The sequence below is a fragment of the Aulonocara stuartgranti genome (genome assembly GCF_965226115.1).
Source record: "Aulonocara stuartgranti genome assembly, chromosome: 18".
Classification (NCBI taxonomy): Eukaryota; Metazoa; Chordata; class Actinopteri; order Cichliformes; family Cichlidae; genus Aulonocara; species Aulonocara stuartgranti.
The window spans coordinates 35,550,429-35,577,014 of record NC_138954.1 but is presented as its reverse complement, the minus strand read 5'-3'; the positions used below and the strand labels follow the sequence as shown (position 1 = coordinate 35,577,014).

Sequence of the window (26,586 nt, the reverse complement as noted above, 5' to 3'; positions counted from 1 at the left end):
GGGTCTCCCATGGCAAATTGGTCCTGGGTGAGGGACCAGATAAAGAGCGATTCAGAAGACCCTTATGACGATGATTTATCATTTCTGCATTTTTCATGTGTTAAAACAGAGTTAAATAAGCTTTTCATTATTTCTCTTAGGTTTTGTATCATCAGCGCAAGTAGTTTGGTTTCTGGCTTACAGCAGTCACTTTGGAACAGATTATTCTGCCCGTGACATATTTCAAAGTGTGTTTATAAAGCTGACCCATAATCAGCTTTTATTCTGTAGCACAATAGTGAGGTGAAGCACCATTCCTGCCTGCTTCTTGTTTCCTTGTTAGTTGGAGTGTGTGTGTCCAAATCAGAGCTTTCATTCTATACTCATTCAAAAACAACATGCTGCTTTTGTGAAAATCTTCCTTCTCTCCCTCCCACACCTGTCCTGATGTACGACAAGTGGGGTCCCGCCTCCTTCCAGGAAGCAGCTCACCTGCGTGTCTGTGTTTAGTGTCCAGGTGTGGAGTGGAGCTTGTTGTTGGTGTGTGTTTGAAGAAACTGTAAGTTTGCTTTGTTTCCTCCTTTAACAGTTTGTCTTTAGGAACTTTACTGTTTTACTGTTTGTTCAGCTCATGTTTGATGTCTTCACAGAACAAACTGTGTGTGTTTTTATTTCCGGTCTCTCCATTAAAGTCAGTGTGTAATGTTTCCCTGGCTAACATCACCTTGTGTACAGCTTAGTTCCAGCACAAGCAACACAAATCTGCCGCTCCGTAGTTCACGGTAACGGACTCACAGCTGAAACTGGGAAATAGATACTGTATATGTTTGTAGATGAGCACAGTCCAGGAATACAGTTCTAGGTTGACTGTTTTTTTTATGTTAACTGGTTTAGATTTGTTTTCATATTCCAGTCTGAATGTTCCAGATGTTGGGTTCGCATTTTATTTATTTTCTGCGATTATATCACATGACTGAGTGTTTAAAGAACTTGCAGAATGCTCACAGTGACACAAAGGCAAATCTAATCTTTAATCAGTTTAGGCAGCTGGCCGCTGCCACACAGTTCATTGAAACCATCGACTCTCTGAGGCTATCATATAAATTTTACTAATTAAAATGGGTGTGTTTCCTTACACTCATGTACACGCTGCCATTATCTTCAGGGCAGTATTAGCCTTCTGAAGCTGTGGCACGCAAATCCTTATTCTATAGTTTGTCTGTAGTAATAGAAAACGGTTGTAGCGGTCATTAATAATTTTAATAAATCAATGATTTTATTTGTTTATTTATTGAAGTTGACTTTACTGCAGTTTGAATTTGGTGCTGAAATAAATACAGTGAAAAAATCTGTAGCTGGAGTTTGTACCATTAACCAATTTACTACACGGGTGCTGCAGATAGAGCGACTCCCAGATAACCCATGAATTGCTTGCAATCTTTAATCTATTCATATTTCTTGCCACCAATTTGAGTCCCAGTGTTAATTTCAATCATAGGGACCTCATCCTCAATTAGATTAGAGAATATTTACTGCAGATTGAATAAGAATAGATCGTGGGCTGAGACTGCATGAGAATGACAACAAAAATGAGAAAGGCATATAAAGGACAGGTAGCATACGAGGTGTCCCATATTGTCCTTAACTCAGTTAAATTATCTCTAATTAAAACATGTTGAGGGGTTAAGTTTCAAAGAAGCTACTGGGTTAGGTTTAGAAAGACAATCATGGTTTGGACTAAAATACAGTGGTTAACCTGTGTTTTCATGGTTACAGTAGGCAAGCTCTGTTTTGTCAACACCCTCCTGTCAAAAGTAATTTCTTAAAAATCCAGGCTCACCGGCATAAAAATGGACCATGAGCACAAAACATAGATTCCATTTATGTGACGGTTTTACAAAATACTGTTAGACTGGGCCTTGAGTGAGGTAGCATCAGTGCATCTCATCTTTCTGTGGGTCAATAAATCAAAGACCTCCTGGAGCTTGTCTCTCGTTGGGAAATCTTTCTACTGTCTTTGTTCTATAAGAGGTGGAGCCCTGACTCATTCAAGGTAACGGCTGTCTTTTTTCTAAATATCAAGTACAGCAAGTTTGGACTTGGATGTTTGCTGTTATGTGTGAGTTCACTCAGGACTTCTAAGAAGAGGATTATGTAAATACGTCAGCTCTGTCACAGCAATAAGTGTTTTACACTGACGCTACAACAAGGTTTCATGTCCTCACACGTCAGTCAACTTTACTCTGACAGTTCGGTCAAACACAGTACTTTTGGAGTGAAAATCTGAAGGTGTAGCCTACATACACACACACACACACACACACACACACACACACACACACACACACACACACACACGCACACACACGCACAGCTGCATTTTGATAAAGGAAAAGTTCATTCATGTGATTGAATTTTAGGTTTGGCAGCGTTTTCAGTAGATAAAGGCGAATGGCTAAACCCTTAATGACTGGTCGGAGCGAAAACGCTTTGTTTTGCGTAACTACTTTTAAACCCCGGTGTTCCAGATTAACTGGCGTCGCAGATCAACATGTGTTGGTCGAACAGATGTGTGTTAAATTTGCTTTTCAGGAGCCTCTACTGACAAAACAGCAAATAAACACCAAATATTTCATCTGTGACATTTGTGAGGTTACCTCAAACACACTAAGTCAGTCTTATTGCTGTTCAACAACAAAATGTAAAAAAATGTCGCGAGTTTACCTGGTGATATCCTCATGTATGAGAAGAAGGTGAAAACAGCAAACAAATAAACGTCACCACACCGATGCTGTTCACAAGACAGCAAGAGTAAACAATCGGGAAAATCTTGTTGTCATTGTCATTCTTTTGGTTTGTGTGCACTCGAATAGAGTGGAGTCAATTACCGCCACCTGTGTCCAACTGCCATAGTCTACAGCCAAATTAACTTGTGACACACATCTGCACCTGGCTCAATCGCTATGTTTGAATTCGTTTCATGCACAATACATTTGGAACTTTCTATTTTGTCTGCTTTTGCGTCTTGCAAATAAAACATTAAAATAAATGAAATGGTATTATGTATTTATTTTTTGCCTAAATCAGTAAGAAATGCCAAATTATATACACAAAGTTATAGAAATCACCATTCCTGTTGTTCCTGATGATTTCAATATTTCGTCCCATAACAAAGACATATGTCTGAGCAAATATATGACACATCCATATTTAATTAGTGTTGTATCATCACATCCTGTAAGCATAGTCTGTCTGTGTCTTTTCTGCGGAAATTAACATTTCCAGCGAATATAGATAATTCATCAACATGGCTGGAGAGTTGGTTTTTATATACAGTCTGTATAAGTGTGGTTAATATAATAAACATTTGTAAGGAGATGGCAGATACTGTGAATTTACAGCAGTTACACAGTGATTAGTAATAAACAGAGCCAGTGAGAGTGAGTGGATTTAAGAAAGTGAGTTAGTCAGGTGTGTCAGTTGATTTGTCATCTGTTTGTGAGTGTGGGGGAGAGTTAGAATTTCTTGGTTTTAAAGCTAAGCTAGGAATATTCATGATTTATTTCCAAAACTTGCTTATGATCAGAAATTGGTAGCAGATCTACTGACTATCACATAGCAGCTGGAGCAGTCTCACATGGAGGTCAGTCCACTACTGCCACCTGTGGCCAAGTGCCATAGCCTACTACTAGGTTAACTTGTGACACACATCTGCAGTAGAGGCTGAGTGGCTGCTCTTACACTGGTGCATTCAAATTAACCCCCAAACATACTGAAAAAAGCAATGCCAGCAATGTGGATTGTCGTGAGTAAAGCCAGTCAATAAGCAAAGACAACAGGGATCATTTGTTTCTGTTTATTATACAGCCAGATTAACTTGTGACACACATCTGCAGCTGGCTCTATCACCTATTTTGAATTTGTTTCGTGCTTGAGGTAACCTCACAAATGTCACAGATAAAATATTTGGTGTTTATTTGCTGTTTTGTCGGTAGCGGCTCCTCTAAAGCAAGTCTGCCACACATCTGCATGACCAACACCAGTTGAACTGCGACGCCAGTTAATCTGGAACACCGGTAGAATTGTAACCACCAAAGTAAAAATAAATATAGTGAAATAGGACATCCTTGGCGAATACCACGTTTCAGATCAAATCTCGGGGCGGAGCCGTTAATCATTTTAATAGAACTATTGTCATTTGTGTATAAGGTTTTGACAGCTTCACAGAAAAACTTTCCAAAGCCAAATTTTTCAATTTATTTTCCACAGAGTGGAAAATAAATTGATGTTCAATTGTATCAAAAGCCTTATAAAAATCCAGGAAGAGAATGAAGCTATTGTCACATACCAAATCAGAGTAATCAAGTAGATCCAAAACCAGCATAATGTTGAGGGCCCGAGTCGCCCATCCAGCCTCAAGTGTTGACAGCTGGAGGGCCTGAATCGCCCGTCCAGCCTCAAGTGTCGTCAGCTGGAGGGCCCGAGTCGCCCGTCCAGCCTCAAGGGTCATCAGCTGGAGGGCCTGAATCGCCCGTCCAGCCTCAAGTGTTGACAGCTGGAGGACCGGAGTCGCCCATCCAGCCTCAAGTGTCGTCAACTGGAGGGCCTGAATCGCCCATCCAGCCTCATGCCTCGTCAGCTGGTGGGTCCGAGGAGCCCACACAGCACCACGCCTCATCAGCTGAGGGGACCATACCAGCACATTCTCATGTCTTGTGACAGTCCGGGGAAGTCTGTTCAGCCGTCACCCGCTGAATCATCCCCTGCAACTTCTACTCCGTCACCTGCAGCATCCACATCTCTGCCTGCAGCATCCACATCTCCGCCTGCAGCATCTCCTCCTGCAGCATCTCCGCCTGCAGCATCACCTCCAGCTGCATCACCGCCTGCAGCATCACCACTGTCGGGTTCCGCAGCCGTCCCACTGCCATCAGGTTCCGCAGCTGTGTCTTCATCCACGCCTGGTCCAGCCTCTGGGTCTGCGCCCACGCCGCCGCTTGGTCCAGCCTCTGTGTCTTCGCCCACGCCGTCGCCTGGTCCAGCTTCAGCTTCGCCGCCGCCCAGTCCAGCCTCCGCATCCGCTTCAGTGTTGCCTGGTCCAGCCTCCACATCCGCTTCAGTGTTGCCTGGTCCAGCCTCCGCATCCGCTTCAGCGCCGTCTGGCCCTGCCTCGTCTGGTCCTGCCTCGTCAGTTTCCGCCTCATCTGCTTCCGCCTTGTCTGGTCCCGCCTCGTCTGGTCCTGGTCCTAAACAATAGATAATCTGTATACAAAAAAAATCAGGGTTTTCTCCTCAACAGAGAACGTCCCCCGATTGAACAACAGCGCCGTAAAATAAGAAGAATGGCGCCTAATTACAGACTTAATAATACTGACTTAGTAATATGTCACGTGAAGATTCATCAGCCAGATTAAGTGTTTATGTCATGAACCGTAGTTCAGCACACAAGCTGGACCCAGAAGCAGAGACAACACGCCAAGGTGCACACAAAATAAACTTTATATTAACTAAGGGTGTCCCGGAAGGGTCAAAGGAAAACACGCCAGGTAACTAGAAAACCAAGGGACCGGGAAATAACTCAGGAATGCCGTAATCGGGACCGTGGGAGGCTGCAACAGAAAGAGGAAGAGGGTTACTGGGGAATGGAGAAATAACAGCATACGTGGATAGAGAATTAATCTTATGGTCTAGGTGGGGCCGTGGGAACTGGAGGGGGGTGAGGGTCCGCAGGGGAACTCCAGGTGAATAGAGGAGACGAGTACCGGTAGTGATCCAAAACTCCAGGCGGGCAGGAAGACAGGCAGGAGAGGGCTTAAAACACGCCGAGCTGTTACCTAAGCGCACAAGGAAGCAATTTCGCAACCACCTTCACGTGGGTGCATGTTACCGCTGAGAGGCGACTAATGGACTGGTGTGGAGCAGCTGGTTGAGCTGGATTAAATAGTCCATTTGAAGATCGCCTGGGATGGGATGCAGGTGTGGAGTTGACAGCCACACCCGTGGGCGTGGGCATCCCATCAGCTCCTCGGACCATGACAGTTTACTGACAATTGACATTGATAGCAGACATCATCATCACTATTCCAACAATCCTCTCCACACAGACAAGCATAAACACACTCGAGTATCACTCGTTTATGCGAGTGTGGGGTGGCTGTAGCTCAGGTGGCAGAGCAGATCAGCCACTAACCAGAAGGTCGGTGGTTCGATCCCAGGCTGCATGCCAAATATCCTTGGGCAAGATACTAACCCCATGTTGCTCTCCGATGCACTCATCGGAGTGTGGATGTATATGAATGTTAGATGCTTAGGAGTGCTTGTGTGATTGGGTGAATGAATTAGTTGTATAAAGCGCTTTGAGTGCTCAGAGAGAGTAGAAAAGCGCTATATTAGAACCAGTCCATTTACCATTTAAATCAAATTTAACACACATTTGCAATGACGCTAGTTCAGTTTACAATAGGGTTCATTCGCTAGGTCAGCAGGTGGCGGTATCCTCGTACACTGGGGAGTAAACTGCCATTAAACGAAACAGAAGAAGAAGAGAATATCTGCACATGCGCGGTACGGATTGGAGAGTCCTGATCCATAACAATCTTTTTATTTTTCATTTTTTTGTCTACATTATATTGAAATGTTTCATTATTGCAAAAATTTTAAGAGATACTTATTATTCTTAACATCTTAGATACTCTGACCCATAACTTTCTTAAAATGCTTCGACTGGAAGTAGACACCTTTCGCACATGCGTGGTACTGATCAGGTTTCCGGTACGGATCAGGTAGTGACAGGCCACGCTTTGCTGATACGATTAGCCGTTCATAACACTTCCCACGTTGCAACATACGTCAGCGTGTCCGCCATTACTTGCCCAGAACCGGAAGTGACATCATTTCGTGGAAATTGTAGCTTTTTTTCCTATAGCGCGTTTACAGATTTACAGATATCCTGGTGTTTTTTGCTTTTTGGGTTTTTTTTTAATTTTTGACTTCATGTCTATCTGTATAGTTTCTGGGATCCTTAGAACTCAAACTACACTCTTGGAAATAGTTTGTTTTGAGGTTTTTTTGTTTTTTTCAAATTTGCATTTTAATATTTATTTTCGTTTTTCCTGCAGTACATAAAAATTGGTGTATCTCAAAAATAAAACTATGAAGACACTCAAAATAAATTTCACATGGTTGGAAGTTATGTTATGCAACTTTTTTGCATTTACACTGTTGAGGGACATCCTTCTAAAATTTCTTTAACCCTCTGGGGTCCTGGATATAATTGGCCGTTTTTGACTACTTTTGATTTTACCTCTAAAAAGATAAACCTAAAAACTGTTTATCTTGCCTTGTTTGGTATCATTATTTTCAGCACAACCTGAAATATCTGAAATTTGAGGTATTTTTTCATTTTGACATACTATATTAGCACAATTGATCTAAATTCAGAGAACAAATTCAAAATCAGAGTAGAAAAAAGATATATTTGTTACTGTAAAACCCACAAACATGTTTAACAAATCATTTTCATAACTTGAAATGCAAATAGAAATTGTACATTTCTAAAAACAAATATGCACAAGTTTTGCAAACAACAAAATTATATGGTACTATTTACCTAAAACATGCAGCCAAGGCCTCAGGCGTTTTTTATATAACCATTTAATACTATTTACAGAACAATTAGGTGTTCTGCATCAAATAAGAAGGCACACAAATTATTTGTGCCAGTCCAAAAAAATAGTTTGTATTTAGTATAAGACAGAGGAGAACACCACAGGTCTAAACCCTGCAGGTCTGACAGCAGGAGGTGTATGAGTCCTGTTTTCCATGTGGAGACAGCGTTTACACTGGAATTTGGTTTTGGTGGCTTTTTTGGAGCCAATGTGACATTCAGCAGTATAACTGACACACAATACAAAACAATAACTACACAACACACTAACTGTAGCCTCCAAACACACTAAACGTCCCTAATGTCTCACATCTGAAAATTCTCTCTCTCTCTCTTTCCTTCGCTCGCCCGCTTTGCGTCGCGGGTGTCACTGTTGCCATATCTTTTTTTTTTTTGATTGGCTGACATGGTACACTTTAACGCCAATAAGGAAGGGGTGTTTTTTCTTTTTTCACTTGCAAGTGAAGAGTGGTATATAGTTTGAAGTCCACACTTTCGACCCAATTTGAAATGGAGACTCTGAGTCGCTGCATCTTGTAGCTGTGTTGTCTTGATTTGGTCGTGTGATTTCGACGTGCCGTCGCGTCCGTCGAGCCCAGAGGTTTAACTAGAAATATGTTTAAAATGAAATATGTTTATATAAATAAGACCCGGAGGGGGCGTGTTCCTTTTTGGACATTGAAAGACCTTGATTGATGAATGAGGGGAACCCTCGGTCAGGTAGCGACGAGGCTTGACTCTGAACTGAAGTACTGACAGTGACGCCTGCCGGGATTTTGAGACTCGAGTTAATGGCTCGTAAATGCTTACGTGTGCTTATCTTAGAGTAGACGATTGAGAAGGGGTGCCTGCCTGGTTAATTTACTTTGGGTAGGGTAGCAATAACTACTGTGCAGATTTCTGAAATGAAGAGAGGCAACGCTGAGCAGTTTTGGAAGGGTTGCTTGACTTGAAAGACTGATTAGAGGAGACCTGTCCTCAATGATGGTAACCCCCCAAAACTGGCAGAGCCCAGTAGAGTACTGCAGTCGGGACAAATAACCTCATAGGAGATGACAATGCCTTATAGGCAGTAGTCATCTTGTTGGAGCCCTGTCTCGAATGACTGTGTCAAGGAGAGAAGGTTTAGTGATGTTGGCGAAAGTGAGGGAGAAATTATGTGCACAGCGGAGTTCAGAAGTTTTAAAAGGAGTGATGGAGGACAGTATTTGGCCCTGGAAGGACAGTATGGCACTAACTGGTTCCTCTATTGGCAAAGGAAGGTTGGAGAAAAGATAACCTTGGAGAAGAGATAACCAAGAGTTTGGATGTGTCCAACCCGGTGCAAAAGTCTTTTATCTCCAAACTCCAAACTGAATGACCGAGGCCTGCTGGTGGAATTGAATACGGGACTTTCTTGCTGTGAGTTTGTGTAGTGATTACAGTCACAACAAGGTAGTTTCTCAAAGCTCCATACCCTGAGCGGACAAGGCAAAAGAAAACGGGAGAAGAATAAACACATACATGGATATACTCTCTCGCTCAGATACAAAATTGATTTTTAAATTGTTCTTTTGTTGTTGTGTTTTCTCTTCCAATTTTAGAAATGTGTTAAAAGTGTAAAAAAAAAAACCCCTACAAATTCAGGAAGAGTGTATGGTCCAGTCAGTCATACATCTACATCTTTAAAAAAGACTAAACTGTAAACATTACCTTCTTACTTTGTGAAACAGTGAAAGTGAGCAACTGAGAATTAATCTACAGCAGTATCAAAAGCTATTACAACTTACTGTAGGCTTGAAAAGGAACTCCTGGGGCCTGTTCTTCACACTGCTAAACTGCTATATTCCAACAGGACTGATCTAGAGGGGAGCTGATGCAACAAACGTGGTAGGCAAGTACCAGGCCTGCAAGGCCAGATTTTAACAGAGTAGGCAGCGTGGACATCCAGAGAGCGTAGAGGCAGTTAGAACTGGGATATTCTCTCATTCATCAGCTCCATCCGAGCTCTAAAACACCTACACTCAGAGGATTAGATACTGGACTTTTTAAACACAAAGCTAATTTAGACTTCCTGTATTTGTCACAGTCACTGAGCGGACTCAAGAGCAGGACTCCATTTAAAAAGAGATTGAACAGTTTATTTACCAAAAAACCAAGTGCTATATAAAAATGTGCAAGGGAAGACAACAGCTATAAGGAAACCTGGGGCAGGAAGGGAAAACCACACTCTTGTTTGGTCACACACAGAAAACGTCCTCTCGCCACTCGAGAAAACACTCACGAACACACTCCAGGGGAAAAGGCAGGTTCTATTGACATGGAGAACATGGTTAGTAGCCAGGAAAATCACAAGAGACAAGGAATTAACTAGAGAGAGCTGGCATTGCAAAGACGAGTGTCGTACAATGATCCAGCGATGAGAAACACTGAACAGCCATCTTAAATAGTCACTGGTGAGTCAGGATGATGCACAACAGATTGATTGCAGTTGTGTTGGCCAGAGGCGGGAACCCGCAAAGAATTCTGCCACGGCAGATGAGGGTCAAGAGAGAAAGAGACAACAATAGAGCAGCGAACAGGAGACAAGACGGGGAGACATTGGGACAACAACAATATTGGGATGCAGGTTCAATAGATTAACAATGTGCACATGAATGATTTGTGTTTCCTCTGCAGGTGAAGGTAGAAAGTGTGTGTGAGCTGATGTGAATTCAGCAGCATGGATCAGTGTAAGGAAAGAGAGGAGGGAGTCCCTCGCTCTAAAACCACTCTGTGTGGGGAACATGAGAGCCAGACCAAAGCTCAGAGGTGAGATGACCATTTCTAACTGTCCATGACTCTTCTCCATGTCACAGCTCAGCACTCCCATCACTGCTCCATCATTATTCACAGGAACCAACCTGCACCTCCACCCAGCTCTGTGTCCTTACAGAGTGACTGGTCTGAAGACCGGCCCATTGATTTTAAAGTTCATCAGGCGTCTGCTGTGGAGAGGTGAGTTGTTAGGAACATGAACTCTTTGAGAGTTGATTTAACTGCTTGGTGTTGTTGTTGCTGCAATGCAAACATGTCATTACCTCAATCACATTTAAATTGTCTCTTAATAACAAGGCTTAGGTTTCTAAATGACTAGAATCCACTTCAGCAAACAGGAAGTGATCAGTGACAACAAGTGACAAAATTTTCAGAATAGGGCTGTCCCACCACCTGCCAACAACAGAAAACATCCCCATGTTTAATGCACAAAATAAAGACATCAAAAACACACTCTGCATTGAAGTATTTTATTCTAATGTGAACTAATGCAGTGCGTAGTACACTGAAAATGTCTCATTTGGTCCCCTCAAAAGAGGAATTCTGTATAACAAAAATACAACTTAGAAGATATCTGAGATGCCTTTGATGATCTTTAGTAAGAAAACACTATGACAAATATTAGGGTACTCAACTGGAGTGAGGCAAATGGAAAACTGCACATGCAGAAATAAATGTTCACTTGTCGGCAACTATTATAATGGAGGCTGAAGCCTGAACCTAAAGTGAGTGCAGTTCAGCAACCAGATCTGTGAGCTGAACTAAGTGGCAGCAACATAAGCCTGTTTTATATTTTTTCACATTTTTAAGCTATTGTTTAGGAATCATATCTCAAAATGGTGCAATATGAGATTGGTGTGACTGGGTAGGTGCGAGAATGCATCTGGAAAAATAAATGAAATTGCCTAATACAGGGGTGGGGAACTTCCGGTGTCCTCCCGGCTTTAGATGTGTCTTTCATCCAACAAAGGTTATTCAAATGGCTACATTACCTCCTCAACATGTCCTGAAATTTTCCAGAGGCCTGGTAATGAACTAATCATTTGATTCCGGTCTGTTGACCCAGGGTGATATCTAAAGCCTGCAGAACACCAGAGTTCCCCACCCCTGGCCTAATATATCTGAGATACCATTTAAAGCTTTACAAACTTGATTGGGATTGCATTTTCTGAGAACTAACACAGAGAAGAAAACTTACTCATCTGTGCTCTGTCCTTGAACTAATTAGATTAGATTAGATAAAACTTTATTAATCCCTCGGGTGTGTTCCTCTGGGAAATTCGGTAATTCTCCTTGATTATGCCACAGAGTGGACCAGGAGAGCTCAGAGGTTCCCAGTGGTCAGTCTGCCCAGGAGCATCAAACACATCTGGACTCCATATTTATGGTCTGTACAAGTACAACAACTACTTTTACATCTATTCTGTTCACAGTCATCTCCATGCTGCTCTTTGTAGACCAGTGGATCGTCAGTGTGTCCAACATGGATCTGATGTTTGGCTCCATGATTTCAGTCTGATTGGCTCATTCATAAATATTCTGTTCCAGCTGCTGGAGGACAACATCATCACTTTTGTGAGGAACGAGCTGAAGAAGATCCAGAAGGTTCTGAGTCCAGATTACCCAGAATGCTTAGAGAGTCAGAGGAGCAGCAGCAGAGAGGCATTTATGAAGATCACAGTGGACTTTCTAAAAAGAATGAAGCAGGATGAGTTAGCTGACCGTCTGCAGAGCGGTAAGAGGATTTATCTAAAGATTTAACCTTCTGTGTCATGGTACTTTGTCTATGTCTATGTTTCTGGACTTTACTGGGTTGCTGGGTTATTGGAATATCCTATACCACTAGTTTCATGGTTGTGTTTACCTTATGCATAAAGTTTGCTATGGTTAGTTGTTAGTTAGTTAGTTCTGCTCTTGGTTATCTTAGCATTTTCCTCCCTAGGGATCTATTCTTCTCTTGGGTTTAGTCAGCATTTTCTTCACATTTGGTTTTCCCTTTCTGTCTTACCAGATAGTCTTCTTCTCATGTCTGTTTTTTCCCCTCTCAGTCCCTGTGGAAAGCCTGGTGTGTAAGTCTTTCTCCATAATTCCTGTTTTATTTTGATAGTCTCTTCCTGTTTCCCATCCCCTAGTTTTCCTATGTGTGGGTTTAAGTCCTCAGTCTCCCTTTTCTTGTTGTCCAGTTGGCGGTTTTCCCACATTCTGTTCATCCCTTGCTTCTAGTTTTCTAGCTTTAGCTGTCTATTCTAATTTACAAGGCATAAAGTCAAACATGACTTTTAAAAACACAAGTGTAGGCTTATAAGGCCACGAAGGTAAAAGCTACATTTTCCGCGAAAATTATGTCACTTCCGGTTCCGGGCACGTAATGTCAGACATACGATAGGGCTTTGGAGTTGACGTCACGCCACAATGCATTGTGGGAGCGCCGCGCCATCTTCCTGGGCCACTAATCAAAACAAACACACTATCTTGGAAGGACGATTGCTAGAAACATTCTTAAAGCAGTTTAAAAGAAAAAGGACGGTACAGAGACAGATTGCATCTGGATGCAAAGAGGCAGTACTTGCATAAAATTCCCTACATTGGAAATGTGGACCCGTGGAGTAGAAACCCTGAAGACCTACCGCTATTGACGTAGCCTGATATATTATCGTACCTTGTCTGTGGAGTCAGCGCGTACAAGGGGAACCAGTTTCGCAATTAGAAATTTCTGGAGGGACACATCCAATTCACCAAAGATTGGGTAGGTGTAGTGGGCCGCCCACTACACCTGTATGGCTGGAGTCACGGAGACCTGCACCCCTGTCGCTGCTCTTCTGTTTAATGTAGAACCAACAGTGTTGATCTGTGGCACAAGGACTGTTACAGATGAACCTGCATACTGGGTTTTGCTGGGGAATATGACCAAGATGCAGCCAGAGGTTGGCCCTAAGATGGACTTCTCCTCTTCAGCTGCCCAAAAAAAGGCTCTTGATCAAAACATAAACAGACCATCTGTAGTGACAGGGAAAAGGAGCCGTCCTCAAAAAAAGAAAAATCCCACCTGCTACGGTGGAGGAGTTGTCACTGCTATTGAATACTTTGCTGGAACACAGTAAAGCTGTGGGTTGTGGGAATGACCCATAATGTTTTATCTACTGTCTAGACTTATGCCTGAAGTGCACTGCCATGTAAATAATTTACATTTACTGAATATGTACTGACTGAGTACCACTGTTCAAAAGTTGACTAAAGAAACAAACTAATTTTTGCCTTTTTAAAAAAAAATTAAAACCACTTTATAGATCATCATATCAGTTACAATGTAGAATCCATGCCATTTATAGTTTACAAATGACAAAATGTTCACATAAAATCATGACAGCGTTTACATGATAGCACCCACTGCTAACACTACTTAATTTACTGTACTTCTGAAACATTACTGCTATTTATACAGTACAAGACTTAAGAATATTTAACAGGAACAAGTTTCATTTTTCCCTGGTTTTACTACCATACTGTTCACCATCTTATCCAGAAGGGTCACCTCTTCACCCTCACATGGAAGAAGTAATCTGATTGGCATGGTGGTATGTTTGAAGCAGGTCTCTTGTGTAGCGCTGGAACTCAGTCACGATGTGTTTCATCCATTTCATAGGCTGGTTTGCCTGCAATAATGCCAAATAATTAGCAACTCTATAAATAGAGAGTAATTCTGCAAAATCACTCAGTAGGATGTTTGTTGTAATTTGCTATGACCTCAGAGTGCATCGAAAATAAAACTAATAAGCTATAAATAGTGATATGAACATATTTAGAACTTACCGGAATGAAAATGTCTTGAGCACCAACAGATATTTGGAGATGGAAGAGAACTGGATATCAGCTCATCTCACAGCAGCTATCCAGGCTTGACGTCTTCACTTGGTAACATCCGATACATGAGCTCCCTCATGTTGCTTCCAGGTTGGGAAAGCATAAAAAGATATACCATTCTCAAGCTTATTCCCTTGCCGGTCGTGCGATCGAACATTACAGCCGACCACACAGCAAGTGCGAACCATGGCTGATGTGTGTGCTTTCGCTCCTCTTTTGCTTGAACTTTGTTTGGCCCAGAAAGATGGCACCTCAACCAAAAATCCTGGCCACGCCCCCTTTCGTTACATCACTCTCCAAAGCCCTTTAGTTCACACTGATGTCTATTCCAATGTAGGAAGTGCTATGATCGGATCGGCAAAGCGTGTTTCTGGAATATTGTGTTTTTGTTGCTGCCAGTGATTTTTACGCAAGTTTTGCAAAGCTATATATGGAAAGAAACAGTGACCTAGGACAAGCTGATGGCATAAGATGCAAGTACAACTCCTCCGGTTTCACATGCAAGAAAAAATTATTGCGCTAGCTTATGTGGTTCTACAGGCATTTAAAAATAGTTACGCAAAATGGAGCGTTCCCGCTCCGACTGGTTTTAAAGGATTAAATGTATTCAAACAGTGGTTTCTTTAGAAAATTAAACATGTAATTTGTGATTATTAAAACATAATTAGTTTCTATATATTGCTTTCCATCAAGAACACTTTGCTGCAGTTTGTCAGCATGAACTTAAATCTGCACTGAAGAAGAAGTTCCAGTGTGTGTTTGAGGGGATCGTTAAAGCAGGAAACCCAACCCTTCTGAATCAGATCTACACAGAGCTCTACATCACAGAGGGAGGAACTGCAGAGGTCAATGATGAACATGAGGTCAGACAGATTGAAACAGCATCCAGGAAACCAGACAGACCAGAAACAACCATCAGACAAGAAGACATCTTTAAAGCCTCACCTGGAAGAGATGAACCAATCAGAACAGTGCTGACAAAGGGAGTGGCTGGCATTGGGAAAACTGTCTTAACACAGAAATACAGCCTGGACTGGGCTGAAGACAAAGCCAACCAGGACATCCAGTTCATATTTCCATTCACTTTCAGAGAGCTGAATGTGCTGAAAGAGGAAAAGTTCAGCTTGGTGGGACTTGTTCATCACTTCTTTACTGAAACCAAGGAAGCAGGAATCTGCAGCTTTGAAGACTTCCAGGTTGTGTTCATCTTTGATGGTCTGGATGAGTGTCGTCTTCCTCTGGACTTCCACAAAACAACAATCCTAACTGATCCTAGAAAGTCCACCTCAGTGGATGAGTTGCTGATAAACCTCATCAGGGGGAAACTGCTTCCCTCTGCTCGCCTCTGGATAACCACACGACCTGCAGCAGCCAATCAGATCCCTCCTGACTGTGTTGACATGGTGACAGAGGTCAGAGGGTTCACTGACCCACAGAAGGAGGAGTACTTAAGGAAGAGATTCAGAGATGAGGAGCAGGCCAGCAGGATCATCTCCCACATAAAGACATCAGGAAGCCTCCACATCATGTGCCACATCCCAGTCTTCTGCTGGATCACTGCTACAGTTCTGGAGGATGTGCTGAAAACCAGAGAGGGAGGACAGCTGCCCAAGACCCTGACTGAGATGTATACCCACTTCCTGGTGGTTCAGGTCAAAATGAAGATGGTCAAGTATGATGGAGGAGCTAACACAGATCCACACTGGAGTCCCAAGAACAGGAAGATGATTAAGTATCTAGGAAAACTGGCTTTTGATCAGCTGCAGAAAGGAAACCTGATCTTCTATGAATCAGACCTGACAGAGTGTGGCATCGATATCAGAGCAGCCTCAGTGTACTCAGGAGTGTTCACACAGATCTTTAAAGAGGAGAGAGGACTGTACCAGGACAAGGTGTTCTGCTTCATCCATCTGAGTGTTCAAGAGTTTCTGGCTGCTCTTCATGTCCATCTGACCTTCATCAACTCTGGACTCAATCTGCTGGAAGAACAACAAACAACCCTCAAATTCTCTAAATTATTTGACAAACCAAAACTTCAATCTCTCCACCGGAGTGCTGTGAACAAGGCCTTACAGAGTCCAAATGGACACCTGGACTTGTTCCTCCGCTTCCTCCTGGGTCTTTCACTGCAGGCCAGTCAGACTCTCCTGCGAGGCTTCTTCACACAGACAGGAAGTAGCTCACAGACCAATCAGGAAACAGTCCAGTACATTAAAAAAAAGCTCAGTGAGGATATGTCTGCAGAGAGAAGCATCAATCTGTTCCACTGTCTGAATGAACTGAATGATTGTTCTCTAGTGGAGGAGATCCAACAGTCTCTGAGATCAAGAAGTCTCTCTACAGATAAACTGTCTCCTGCTCAGTGGTCAGCTCTGGTCTTCATCTTACTGTCATCAGAAAAAGATCTGGATGTATTTGACCTGAAGAAATACTCTGCTTCAGAGGAGGCTCTTCTGAGGCTGCTGCCAGTGATCAAAGCCTCCAAAAAAGCTCTGTAAGTAAACATGTGACTATACTTTTAGTTTTTAAATATCTATTCTAGTTAAAAAAAACTGTCCTGTGGATTTTAAAGGGAAAAAAAAGAAGAAACTAAAAGCACTATCCCTTGAAATTTTAACGTATTTTAGATAGTATTTACAGTCAAATACAAGATGTTTTTAATGCTTCATAGCAGTAACACTGAACTGCTGCTAATCTATCTATTGTGATTGTGCGGCCCTATGAAATATCTAATAAAAATCCATTCCATTCTCCCAAACGTCTAGGACATGGTGATAAATGTAGGTGATTTTCTTTTTTCAGACTTAATGGCTGTTTCCTCTCAAAGAGAAGTTATGAAGCTCTGTCCTCAGTTCTCAGGTGTCAGTCCTCTAGGCTGAGAGAGCTTGACCTGAGTAACAACAACCTTCAGGATTCCGGTGTGAAACTTCTGTTTGCTGCATTACAAAGTCCACATTGTAAACTGGAAAGTCTGAGGTCGGCTAAATGTATAACTTTCGTTTTTTTACCCAGTCTAATCTGCCATTTTTCCTTGGTTAGGTTTAGGGATTAAATATCTGATCTAAATTATCATATTAAAATTTGGGACACATCGTCAGTAGAGGACCTAGGATTCATCGGCGTTTCGGCCATTATCACTAGACACGCTCATCCAAGGAGGCCCTGCCAGGGTTGATCAGGCCCTTGAGTGTGCCACTGGTTTATGTTAAAATTGTTATTTCTCTTCTTCTTTCTGCTGTTTAGTTTTCTACAGTTTATTCTATATATTCAATGCACCTGAGAAATACTTACCTCTAAAGTTGAGCGTCATCCTTTTGTTCTTGTGCCTCACTATTTTTTATTATTTCCAAATCTCAGTCAATTGCTATATCTATTTGATTTTCATAAAGTTCAATGACAGTAATTACAGCCTGTTATATATGTGTGTATATATATGTGTACACACACACACACACACACACACACACACATATATATATATATATACATATACAAAAAACACCCAGCACGCCCCTGCGGGCGGTTTATCCTTCAAGCTCGGGTCCTCTACCAGAGGCCTGGGAGCTTGAGGGTCCTGCGCAGTATCTTAGCTGTTCCCAGGACTGCGCTCTTCTGGACAGAGATCTCCGATGTTATTCCCGGGATCTGCTGGAGCCACTCGCCTAGTTTGGGAGTCACCGCACCTAGTGCTCCGATTACCACGGGGACCACCGTTACCTTCACCCTCCACATCCTCTCGAGCTCTTCTCTGAGCCCTTGGTATTTCTCCAGCTTCTCGTGTTCCTTCTTCCTGATATTGCTGTCATTCGGAACCGCTACATCGATCACTACAGCCGTCTTCTTCTGTATGTCTACCACCACTATGTCCGGTTGGTTAGCCACCACCATTTTGTCCGTCTGTATCTGGAAGTCCCACAGGATCTTAGCTCGGTCATTCTCCACCACCCTTGGGGGCATCTCCCATTTTGACCTCGGGACTTCCAGATTATACTCGGCACAGATGTTCCTGTACACTATGCCGGCCACTTGGTTATGGCGTTCCATGTATGCCTTGCCTGCTAGCATCTTGCACCCTGCTGTTATGTGCTGGATTGTCTCTGGGGCATCTTTACACAGCCTGCACCTGGGGTCTTGCCTGGTGTGATAGACCCCAGCCTCTATGGATCTTGTGCTCAGAGCTTGTTCTTGTGCTGCCATGATTAGTGCCTCTGTGCTGTCTTTCAGTCCAGCTTTGTCCAGCCACTGGTAGGATTTCTGGATATCAGCCACCTCCTCTATCTGCCGGTGGTACATACCGTGCAGGGGCCTGTCCTTCCATGATGGTTCCTCGTCTCCCTCCTCTTTCTTGGGTTTCTGCTGCCTGAGGTATTCACTGAGCACTCGGTCAGTTGGGGCCATCTTCCCAATGTATTCTTGGATGTTCGTTGTCTCATCCTGGACTGTGGTGCTGACACTCACCAGTCCCCGGCCCCCTTCCTTCCGCTTAGCGTACAGCCTCAGGGTGCTGGACTTGGGGTGAAACCCTCCATGCATGGTAAGGAGCTTTCTTGTCTTTATGTCAGTGGCTTCTATCTCCTCCTTCGGCCAGCCTATTATCCCAGCAGGGTACCTGATCATGGGCAGGGCGTACGTGTTGATGGCCCGGATATGTGTGTATATATATGTGTACACACACACACACACACACACACACACACACACACATATATATATATATATATATATATATATATATATATAGTATGTTGGATGTGCCACGCAATGCTCAATTACATTGGTGGGAACTAGTGTGTTAGCGCAGTTAGCTCGTTAACGTGTTGGCCGTCCAGCCCCATGCACGGGGTGATCCGCGGTAGCTCGTTAATGGAGATTTGCCGTGTTGTGGCTTTAAGGTCATTTCAACGAGATTAACACTGACAGCACTAGTGGGAACACAACGAATATGACTGCACATTTACTCCGACAGCATCCTAGTGCAAAGACAAGTGGAAGTAGACAAAAACCAGCAGGCATGCTATAAACTTTACCCGAGTCATTTAGACAGCCGTTAGCACATGATTCTCCTTATGGGGACCTGATATGTTTAATATGCTGCTGAGAATATAGCCCAGAAGAAGCGTATAGTATAGCTTTTATTTTGGAAAGAGCCATTTCTCTGTAATAAACTCTCTTTTCCAAAGATGAGTGATTCCTCAATCAGATAGATTTATTTTTTTATTACTTTGTTGTTTCAGCAACATTAAATTTAAAAACTGTACTTTTGAGTTAAAATATATATTTATAATTTTAATAAATGACAAATTAAAAAGGCATGAACATTTTTTTGTATCGAAAAAATCAAACCAAACCATGAATTTTGTGTATCGTTGCACCCCTAGTATATATGTATATGTATGTATGTGTATATATGTATGTATATATGTATATGCATGTATGTATGTATATATATATATGTAGATAGATAGATATCTATATTTATAGACAAGCTCGGGTCCTCTACCAGAGGTCTGGGAGCTTGTGGGTCCTGTGCATTTTCTTAGCTGTTCCTAGAACTGCGCTCTATGGATGTGTGTGTGTGTGTGTGTGTGTGTATAGCCAAATCTAGAACCTCCTCATTGCACCATGAAAGTATTTTGAATCCATGATGTTTGATTTTATTCTTGTGTTCTTTATGTCTAGTTTGAGTAGCTGTTTCCTCTCAGAAAAAAGCTGTGAAGCACTGTCCTCAGTTCTCACCTGCCAAACCTCGAATCTGAGGGAGCTGGACCTGAGTAACAACGACCTACAAAATTCAGGAGTGAGGCTTCTGTCTGCTGCACTGCAGAGTCCACATTGTGCACTGGAAACACTAAGGTCCCATCCAACAATGTTATATTGTTCTTTAAATGACATGATTAACCAATCTAAAGTAGCTAATAAATTTGAACTTAACATGTTTCTTGTTGTATCTCAGTATTTTTTAATTTCTTCTAAATCACGGGGAATTCCCACATTTCTGATGTGTTTAAAACAAGGCAAAATTTATTCCAGCCAGTCCCCAAACTGTTTTTGTGTTCTTTATTTTCCAGATTGAGTGTCTGTAACCTTTCAGAGAGAAATTGTGAAGCTTTGTCCTTAGTTCTGAGCTCTCAGTCCTCTAGTCTGAAAGAGTTGGACCTGAGTGACAACAACCTAGAAGATTCAGGAGTGAAGCTTCTGTGTGCTGGAGTTGAGAGTCCACACTGTACACTGGAAAGTCTCAGGTCAGGATTCAACTCTCCATAATGTATAATCAAGCTTACAATTTCTAATAAATGTTTATAAAATTGTCAGGTGCATTTTATTTGCCTTTGGTTTGATTAGTAGACCCTGAATCATTGTCTGAAATATTTCCAAATCATCAGCAGGAATTTTGGACTCTTTTCTCATCGTCTCATGTCTTTTATTGTGTATAAGGAAGATTCAATTCAATTCAATCTTATTTATATAGCACCAAATCACAAAAACAGTCGCCTCAAGGCGCTTTTTATTGTACAGTACAATAAGATAAATGTAATACTGGCATCCCCGTTGTGATCAACACCAATAAAATCTAAAACATTCTGATTCTGACTGATGCTGAAAAAACTATGTACATACTGACTAAAAAGGTTTCAGTTGATCTAAAATGCTCCAGCGAGTAGTGACTGTGAATAGAAAGTTAAAAACTGTTATTTCCAAATTGGCTTCTCTTCCTATGTCCCCCATTGAGTCTAGAATTAAAGTGTAAATTCTTGTTCTCAAATACAGTTTTGCCATTTGCAATATTATATGTTTGAGACATCATAGTACCCATATCTAAACAAAGCCAATTACTCTCAGTCTGCAAAGTTGAACTTTTTTAAAATGTTACAACGAACCCTCCCCACTATAATCTATGAATCTCTGAGTTTCTGTATTGAAATATCATTAAAATCACAGTAAAAACTGTTAACCCAGCAGCAGTGCAAAATTCAAAGTTGGAAAAAATCAAGAGGTGCATGGCCAAAGCAACACCAAAGTGAACCAGGGCCCTGTTTGCACTGAGGAGACAGAGACAATCTTTGCTTTTAAGATTACACCTCAAACGTTTTTTGTTTTGTTTTTTAAATTGAATCATATAGTTACAGTTGAATCAACAGTCCCTGAGCCTAGTTCTGTTGGACATCTCTTCCTGTTAAAAGGCAGTTTTTTCTGCCCAATATACCCAAGTAGAACTCCAATAAAATGTCTGTTTTTTCAGGCATTCTCTGTAATGTTGTAGGGTTTACTGCTACATAAATATTTATAGATTGATTGTTTTGTATCTCTGCAGTCTGTCATGCTGTCTGATCACAGAGGAAGGCTGTACATCTCTGGCTTCAGTTCTGAGCTCTAATCCCTCCCATTTGAGAGAGCTGGACCTGAGCTACAATCATCCAGGAGCCTCAGGAATGAAGCTGCTGTTGGCTGGACTAAAGGATCCCCGCTGGAAACTGGACACACTAAGGTATGAAAAGAATGTCTGAAGAAGAGGAAGAGCTGGAAATATCTTCTGTGTTGTTCAATCACTTGCTATTTGATTGATGCAAATGTGACAATGACACATGCCAGAATATTTTCAGAAACACAAATATTAATCAAACGGGATTATAAAGAAATACTAATCAGTGTGGTGTACAAAAAGGACTAATCCAGGACCAATATTCATAACTGGATTTTGCTCACCATTTATTAACCTGTTTGGATAGATGTCTGTATGTTTAATGGCATAGTCTTTTTAAAGAATAATCCCCTCCCTCACTTTTGACTGGATTCAAATTAGATTAATTTCTGTTTAGGGACAGTGCAAGGACTAAGCCTAAATTGATCAAAATGTTAAAAACAAATTATTGGTAAAGTATTTAAGTGGACTGTGTGACAACCTAACAACCACAGGGAAATTATGTTGTGTTGTGAATTTATTATATAAAAAAAAAAAATCATGTTCCAGCTGTGGCATCCCACTAGATAATAGTGAAGACAGTGTACCCAGCCACAAGATCACTTGGGGTAAATGGCCCTTATTCACCATGTAACCAAGGGTCCTTGCATCTTGGCAACTAAGTTTAATCTAGATGAAGGGTGTTTGTCTCCTAGTGAAAACTGTTTAAGCATAGCCCCTCTTTTTTTATAAGTGCTGCTGATTTTGCCCTGGAGCATATTCTCTCGTCACAACTAGCCCTATGTGTGTAGTTTTGCTCTAAGAAAATATTTCATTTTTTACTCGGTTTGGACCTTCTTCACTTTTCATTAATTAGGTCCAACACCCACAGGATTTGCTGCCAAACAGCAGGTCAAAAGGAGAAATTCCTGCAGAGGTGTGGTGCACTTCCTAAACTGCAAACAAAAAAGTCAATTGCATTTCTTGTGAATTAATTTATGAATTATGACCTTTGAAGTCTTTTTGAGATGCTCCACCAACCTTTCACTCTGAGGCTGGTAGATGCTGGTCTAAATAAATCTAATGCCAAGTAATTTGTACTGTTCTTTCAGTGTGCAAGACATGAACGAGATGGCCAGTATCTCTTTAGGGATGCTAACTTGGGAGATTACCTGAAACAGTGCCAGCGTCACAGTCTTTGTAAAACTACTGTGCTGCAGCACTGACTCAAGACATCATGTTGATTAATCTTTTAGGACTAATACAAAGATAACCCTGTCTAGAGAAATGGCAGTCTGTCCTGTGCACATCTGATTCGCCTCCGTCATAAAGCAGGATGGGGCCAGACAATAAAGTCTTTAGAGAGGGTCATCTGTGCTGTGTTTCCTCCATCCGGGACCTGTAACAGTCTGGAATGAGGAAATGGGACAAACACATCTCTACAGAATTTCACTTTGATGAACACTATGAATGTTCATGTGTATGAGAGCCATGTAATGTACATGTGTGCATGCTGAAAGAGACTGTGCTTGTCTGACCCCCCTCCTCCTTTCAGGGTGGAGCCTGCTGGAGTCCGATGGTTGAGACCAGGTCTGAGGAAGTGTAAGTGTGTTTTTAATGGGATTCATGAAAACAAAGCAGCACACATTCAACCATCTTCATCATTCACATCTCTGATGTCAGGAGTCATCATCAAAGGGTCAATCAATGAACAGATGATGGATCAATAACTGCAGCTGGATTGTGTTTGTTCTCTCCATCAGATTCCTGTCAACTCACAATCGACACAAACACAGTGAACACAAACCTCCAACTGTCTGACAACAACAGGAAGGTGAAACGTGTGGAGGAGGTTCAATCATATCCTGATCATCCAGACAGATTTGATTACTGGACTCAACTACTGTGTAGAAATGATGTGACTGGTCACTGTTACTGGGAGGTCGAGTGGAGCGGAGACGTTGAGATATCAGTGAGTTACAGAAGCATCAGAAGAAAAGGAGGAGGTGATGGCTGTCTGTTTGGATTTAATGATCAGTCCTGGAGTCTATATTGCACTGATGATGGTCCTCAATTTGTCAGACACAATAACACAGGAACATCCATCTCCTCCTCCTCCTCCTCCTCCTCCTCCTCCTCTGTCTCTAACAGAGCAGCAGTGTATGTGGACTGTCCTGCTGGCACTCTGTCCTTCTACAGAGTCTCCTCTGACACTCTGATCCACCTCCACACCTTCAACACCACATTCACTCAAACTCTTTATCCTGGATTTAGGTTCTTGTTTCCAGGTTCCTCAGTGTGTCTGTGCTGAGTTGAGTGTAAAGAGTGTCCTCCTGTTAGAGAAACATGTCATCACGAATGACATCATTAATGACATTAATACATTTGACATATGTTTCACGTATTATAGACCAACAAGGTATTTTTAGCAATTTAAATACAAGTAATCAGTTTTGGGCAAAAACCAGAAATTGGTTTTTGGCAGACGATCATTTTATGGCACAACACCGGTCATTATTACACATGTAATTTATTATATAAAATATATAAACTAAATGCCATTGAAACTTATAGAATCTAATCTTTTGTTTTCTTTTTGTACATAGCACTTTATCAAACTGTTGTCTGCTACAGAGTTACAAGTATTATACTAGTAGTAATATAGCATCCACCATGTCCTGCTTGCATATTTCTGAAAACATCTTAGTGGTGTGGCAGCCATGGAGTGAGCCAGCCCTGCAAACCTTGTGGATGGACGATGCAGTGGACAGTGGGAGGAAGCATGCTAAAGTTCTTTGCAGACAACCCTGTGAGATTCTACAATCACCGACCAGAAAAGACAAACCGCAGGTCTCAGTTGCAGCACCCCATCTATTTCTGATTTTGCTCCAGCAGATTCAGCAACACTGCCAGAGACTTCCTGTAATCTATTACAGTTGTTACAGAAATGATCCAGGAACAGGTCACTCAGGTTAATCCTGTGTAAACAATGGTAAATATTGTTTTTTCATCTTTACATACTGTGTATTTGAAATATTCTGGTTTAATTGTTGTTATTTATTTTATTGCTATCAAATAAATATCCATGTAATATTGTTCATAGTTAGCGTTATGTTCATCATGTTAAAAATGCCTGTAAATCAAATTGAGTTCAGTATCAATTATTGTTTGTGTTAATCAATTTATTAATAACATAAAACCTTTAAACTAATGCAACACATATAACAATGTAACAAATATATTCAAATACAATACAATACAATACAACTTTATTTGTATAGCACGTTTAAAAGACCGGCGGTACACCAAAGTGCTTTACAATAAAAACAGGAAAATTAATACATTAAATAAAAGACAATTAACAAAGTACCACATATGTCATCAGGTAAAGGACACTAATTATACGGCAATAGAAGGAAATATAAGAACAAAGTACTAAGAACAGATATAGCTGAAAGATAAAGTACATAACTAGGAAATTGAACCAAATATAAAATAGGGACACTAACTAGATGGAAAGGCTATGTTGAATAAATGCGTTTTTAAACGGGATTTAAGAGATAAAACGGAGTCTGACGCACAGGTAGTGATAGGAAGGTTGTTCCACAGATTCGGTGCAACCAGGGCAAAAGCACGGTCACCCCTAGATTTACGTCTAGATCTAGGCTGAGCCAGGAGTAATTGGGCTGAAGAACTGAGGGCTCGCCCAGGGACATATAGACTAAGAAGACTGACAAGATAACGAGGGGCTAAATTATTTATAATTTTAAAGGTGAGCAACAATATTTTAAATTCAATATGATATTTTATGGATAACCAATACAAATCAGCAAGAACAGGGGTGATAGAGGTATGCTTTCTAGTACCAGTCAGGAGGCGAGCCGCAGCATTCTGGACAAGCTGAAGTCTGTGAAGGAGAGCAGAGTGAAGACCAAATTAGAGAGAATTACAGTAACCCAATCTAAAAGTTATAAAAGCATGAATGAGTTTACAAGATCTTTATGAGGGACATAGTGCTTAGCCTTAGCAATAAGGCGCAGTTGATTTGATTACTGAAGACACTTGTTTGTTAAATTTGAAAGAGCTATCCAGCAGGACACCTAGGTCACTAACCGAGTCAGAGAAAGAAGTGGCAAAGGAACCAAAGGTATCAGTTAATAGGCCCCTAGGGATATGGTTGCCAAACACTACAATCTCCGTTTTCTTTTCATTCAGGATAAGGGAATTGCCTGAAAGCCATTCTCTAACTTCTCTCGTGCACTCAAGGAAGCAGTGCAACGAAGGAGCAATGTCGTGATAATGATGTATATGTATGATGTAATGTATACTTTATTGAGGGGCCGATGGCGCAATATGGCAGCCTCGCCTCTGTCAGTCTGCCCCAGGGCAGCTGTGGCTACAACTGTAGCTTGCCTTCACCAGTATATGAATGTGAGAGTGAATGAATAGTGGAATTGTAAAGCGCTTTGAGGGTCCCGAAAAGCGCTATATAAATGCAATCCATTATTATTATTATTATTGATCCCCGTGGGGAAATTCTTCTCTGCATTTAACCCATTTACTCAGTGAAGCAGTGGGCAGCCACCAGCGCGGTGCCCGGGGAGCAGTGTGTGGGGACGGTACCTTGCTCACGGGTACCTCAGGTTAGCCGTTCAGGGGATTCGAACCCCCGACCTTCCGATCATGGGTCGTCATCATCTAATTGAAAATATGGCCTTTGAAGTGGGTTGGCCCACTAACCCACTGAACAAGGTTAAAAGAGTCAGTTAAGGTAAGAAAGTCTGTGGCTAAAAGGTCATCCTTACAGCAAATATGAATGTTAAAATCACCAGTAATAAGAACACAGTCCTATTCAACAAAAATAGATCCTAACAGATCAGTAAAA

The 26,586-nt window shown here is 41.7% G+C and overlaps 1 protein-coding gene across 2 annotated transcripts; it reads left to right on the top strand.

Annotated features, from left to right (window-relative positions):
• The first annotated feature begins 471 nt into the window (after positions 1 to 471).
• Positions 472 to 24,799, top strand: LOC309694162 (protein NLRC3-like). 2 transcript variants are annotated; one of them, XM_082513993.1, is made up of 12 exons: positions 472 to 538; positions 10,304 to 10,435; positions 10,520 to 10,621; positions 11,750 to 11,828; positions 11,990 to 12,176; positions 14,996 to 16,796; positions 17,105 to 17,278; positions 19,982 to 20,155; positions 20,371 to 20,544; positions 21,615 to 21,788; positions 23,257 to 23,303; positions 23,465 to 24,799. In XM_082513993.1, the coding sequence occupies exons 2-12, from the start codon at positions 10,347 to 10,349 to the stop codon at positions 24,010 to 24,012; spliced, it is 3,549 nt and encodes a 1,182-aa protein (XP_082370119.1). In that variant the 5' UTR covers positions 472 to 538; positions 10,304 to 10,346; the 3' UTR covers positions 24,013 to 24,799. The 2 variants fall into 2 exon arrangements, with proteins under 2 accessions (XP_082370119.1, XP_082370120.1); XM_082513994.1 differs by lacking the exon at positions 17,105 to 17,278.
• Positions 24,800 to 26,586: the final 1,787 nt, after the last annotated feature.

Bases quoted from the DNA above. Each gene is read 5' to 3' on its own strand.
- LOC309694162 (XM_082513993.1), top strand. From the start codon at position 10,347: ATGGATCAGTGTAAGGAAAGAGAGGAGGGAGTCCCTCGCTCTAAAACC. The intron at 11,829-11,989 runs GTCTGTACAAGT...ATTCTGTTCCAG, and splicing joins ATCTGGACTCCATATTTATG to CTGCTGGAGGACAACATCAT. The intron at 16,797-17,104 runs GTAAGTAAACAT...TTCTTTTTTCAG, and splicing joins AAAGCCTCCAAAAAAGCTCT to ACTTAATGGCTGTTTCCTCT.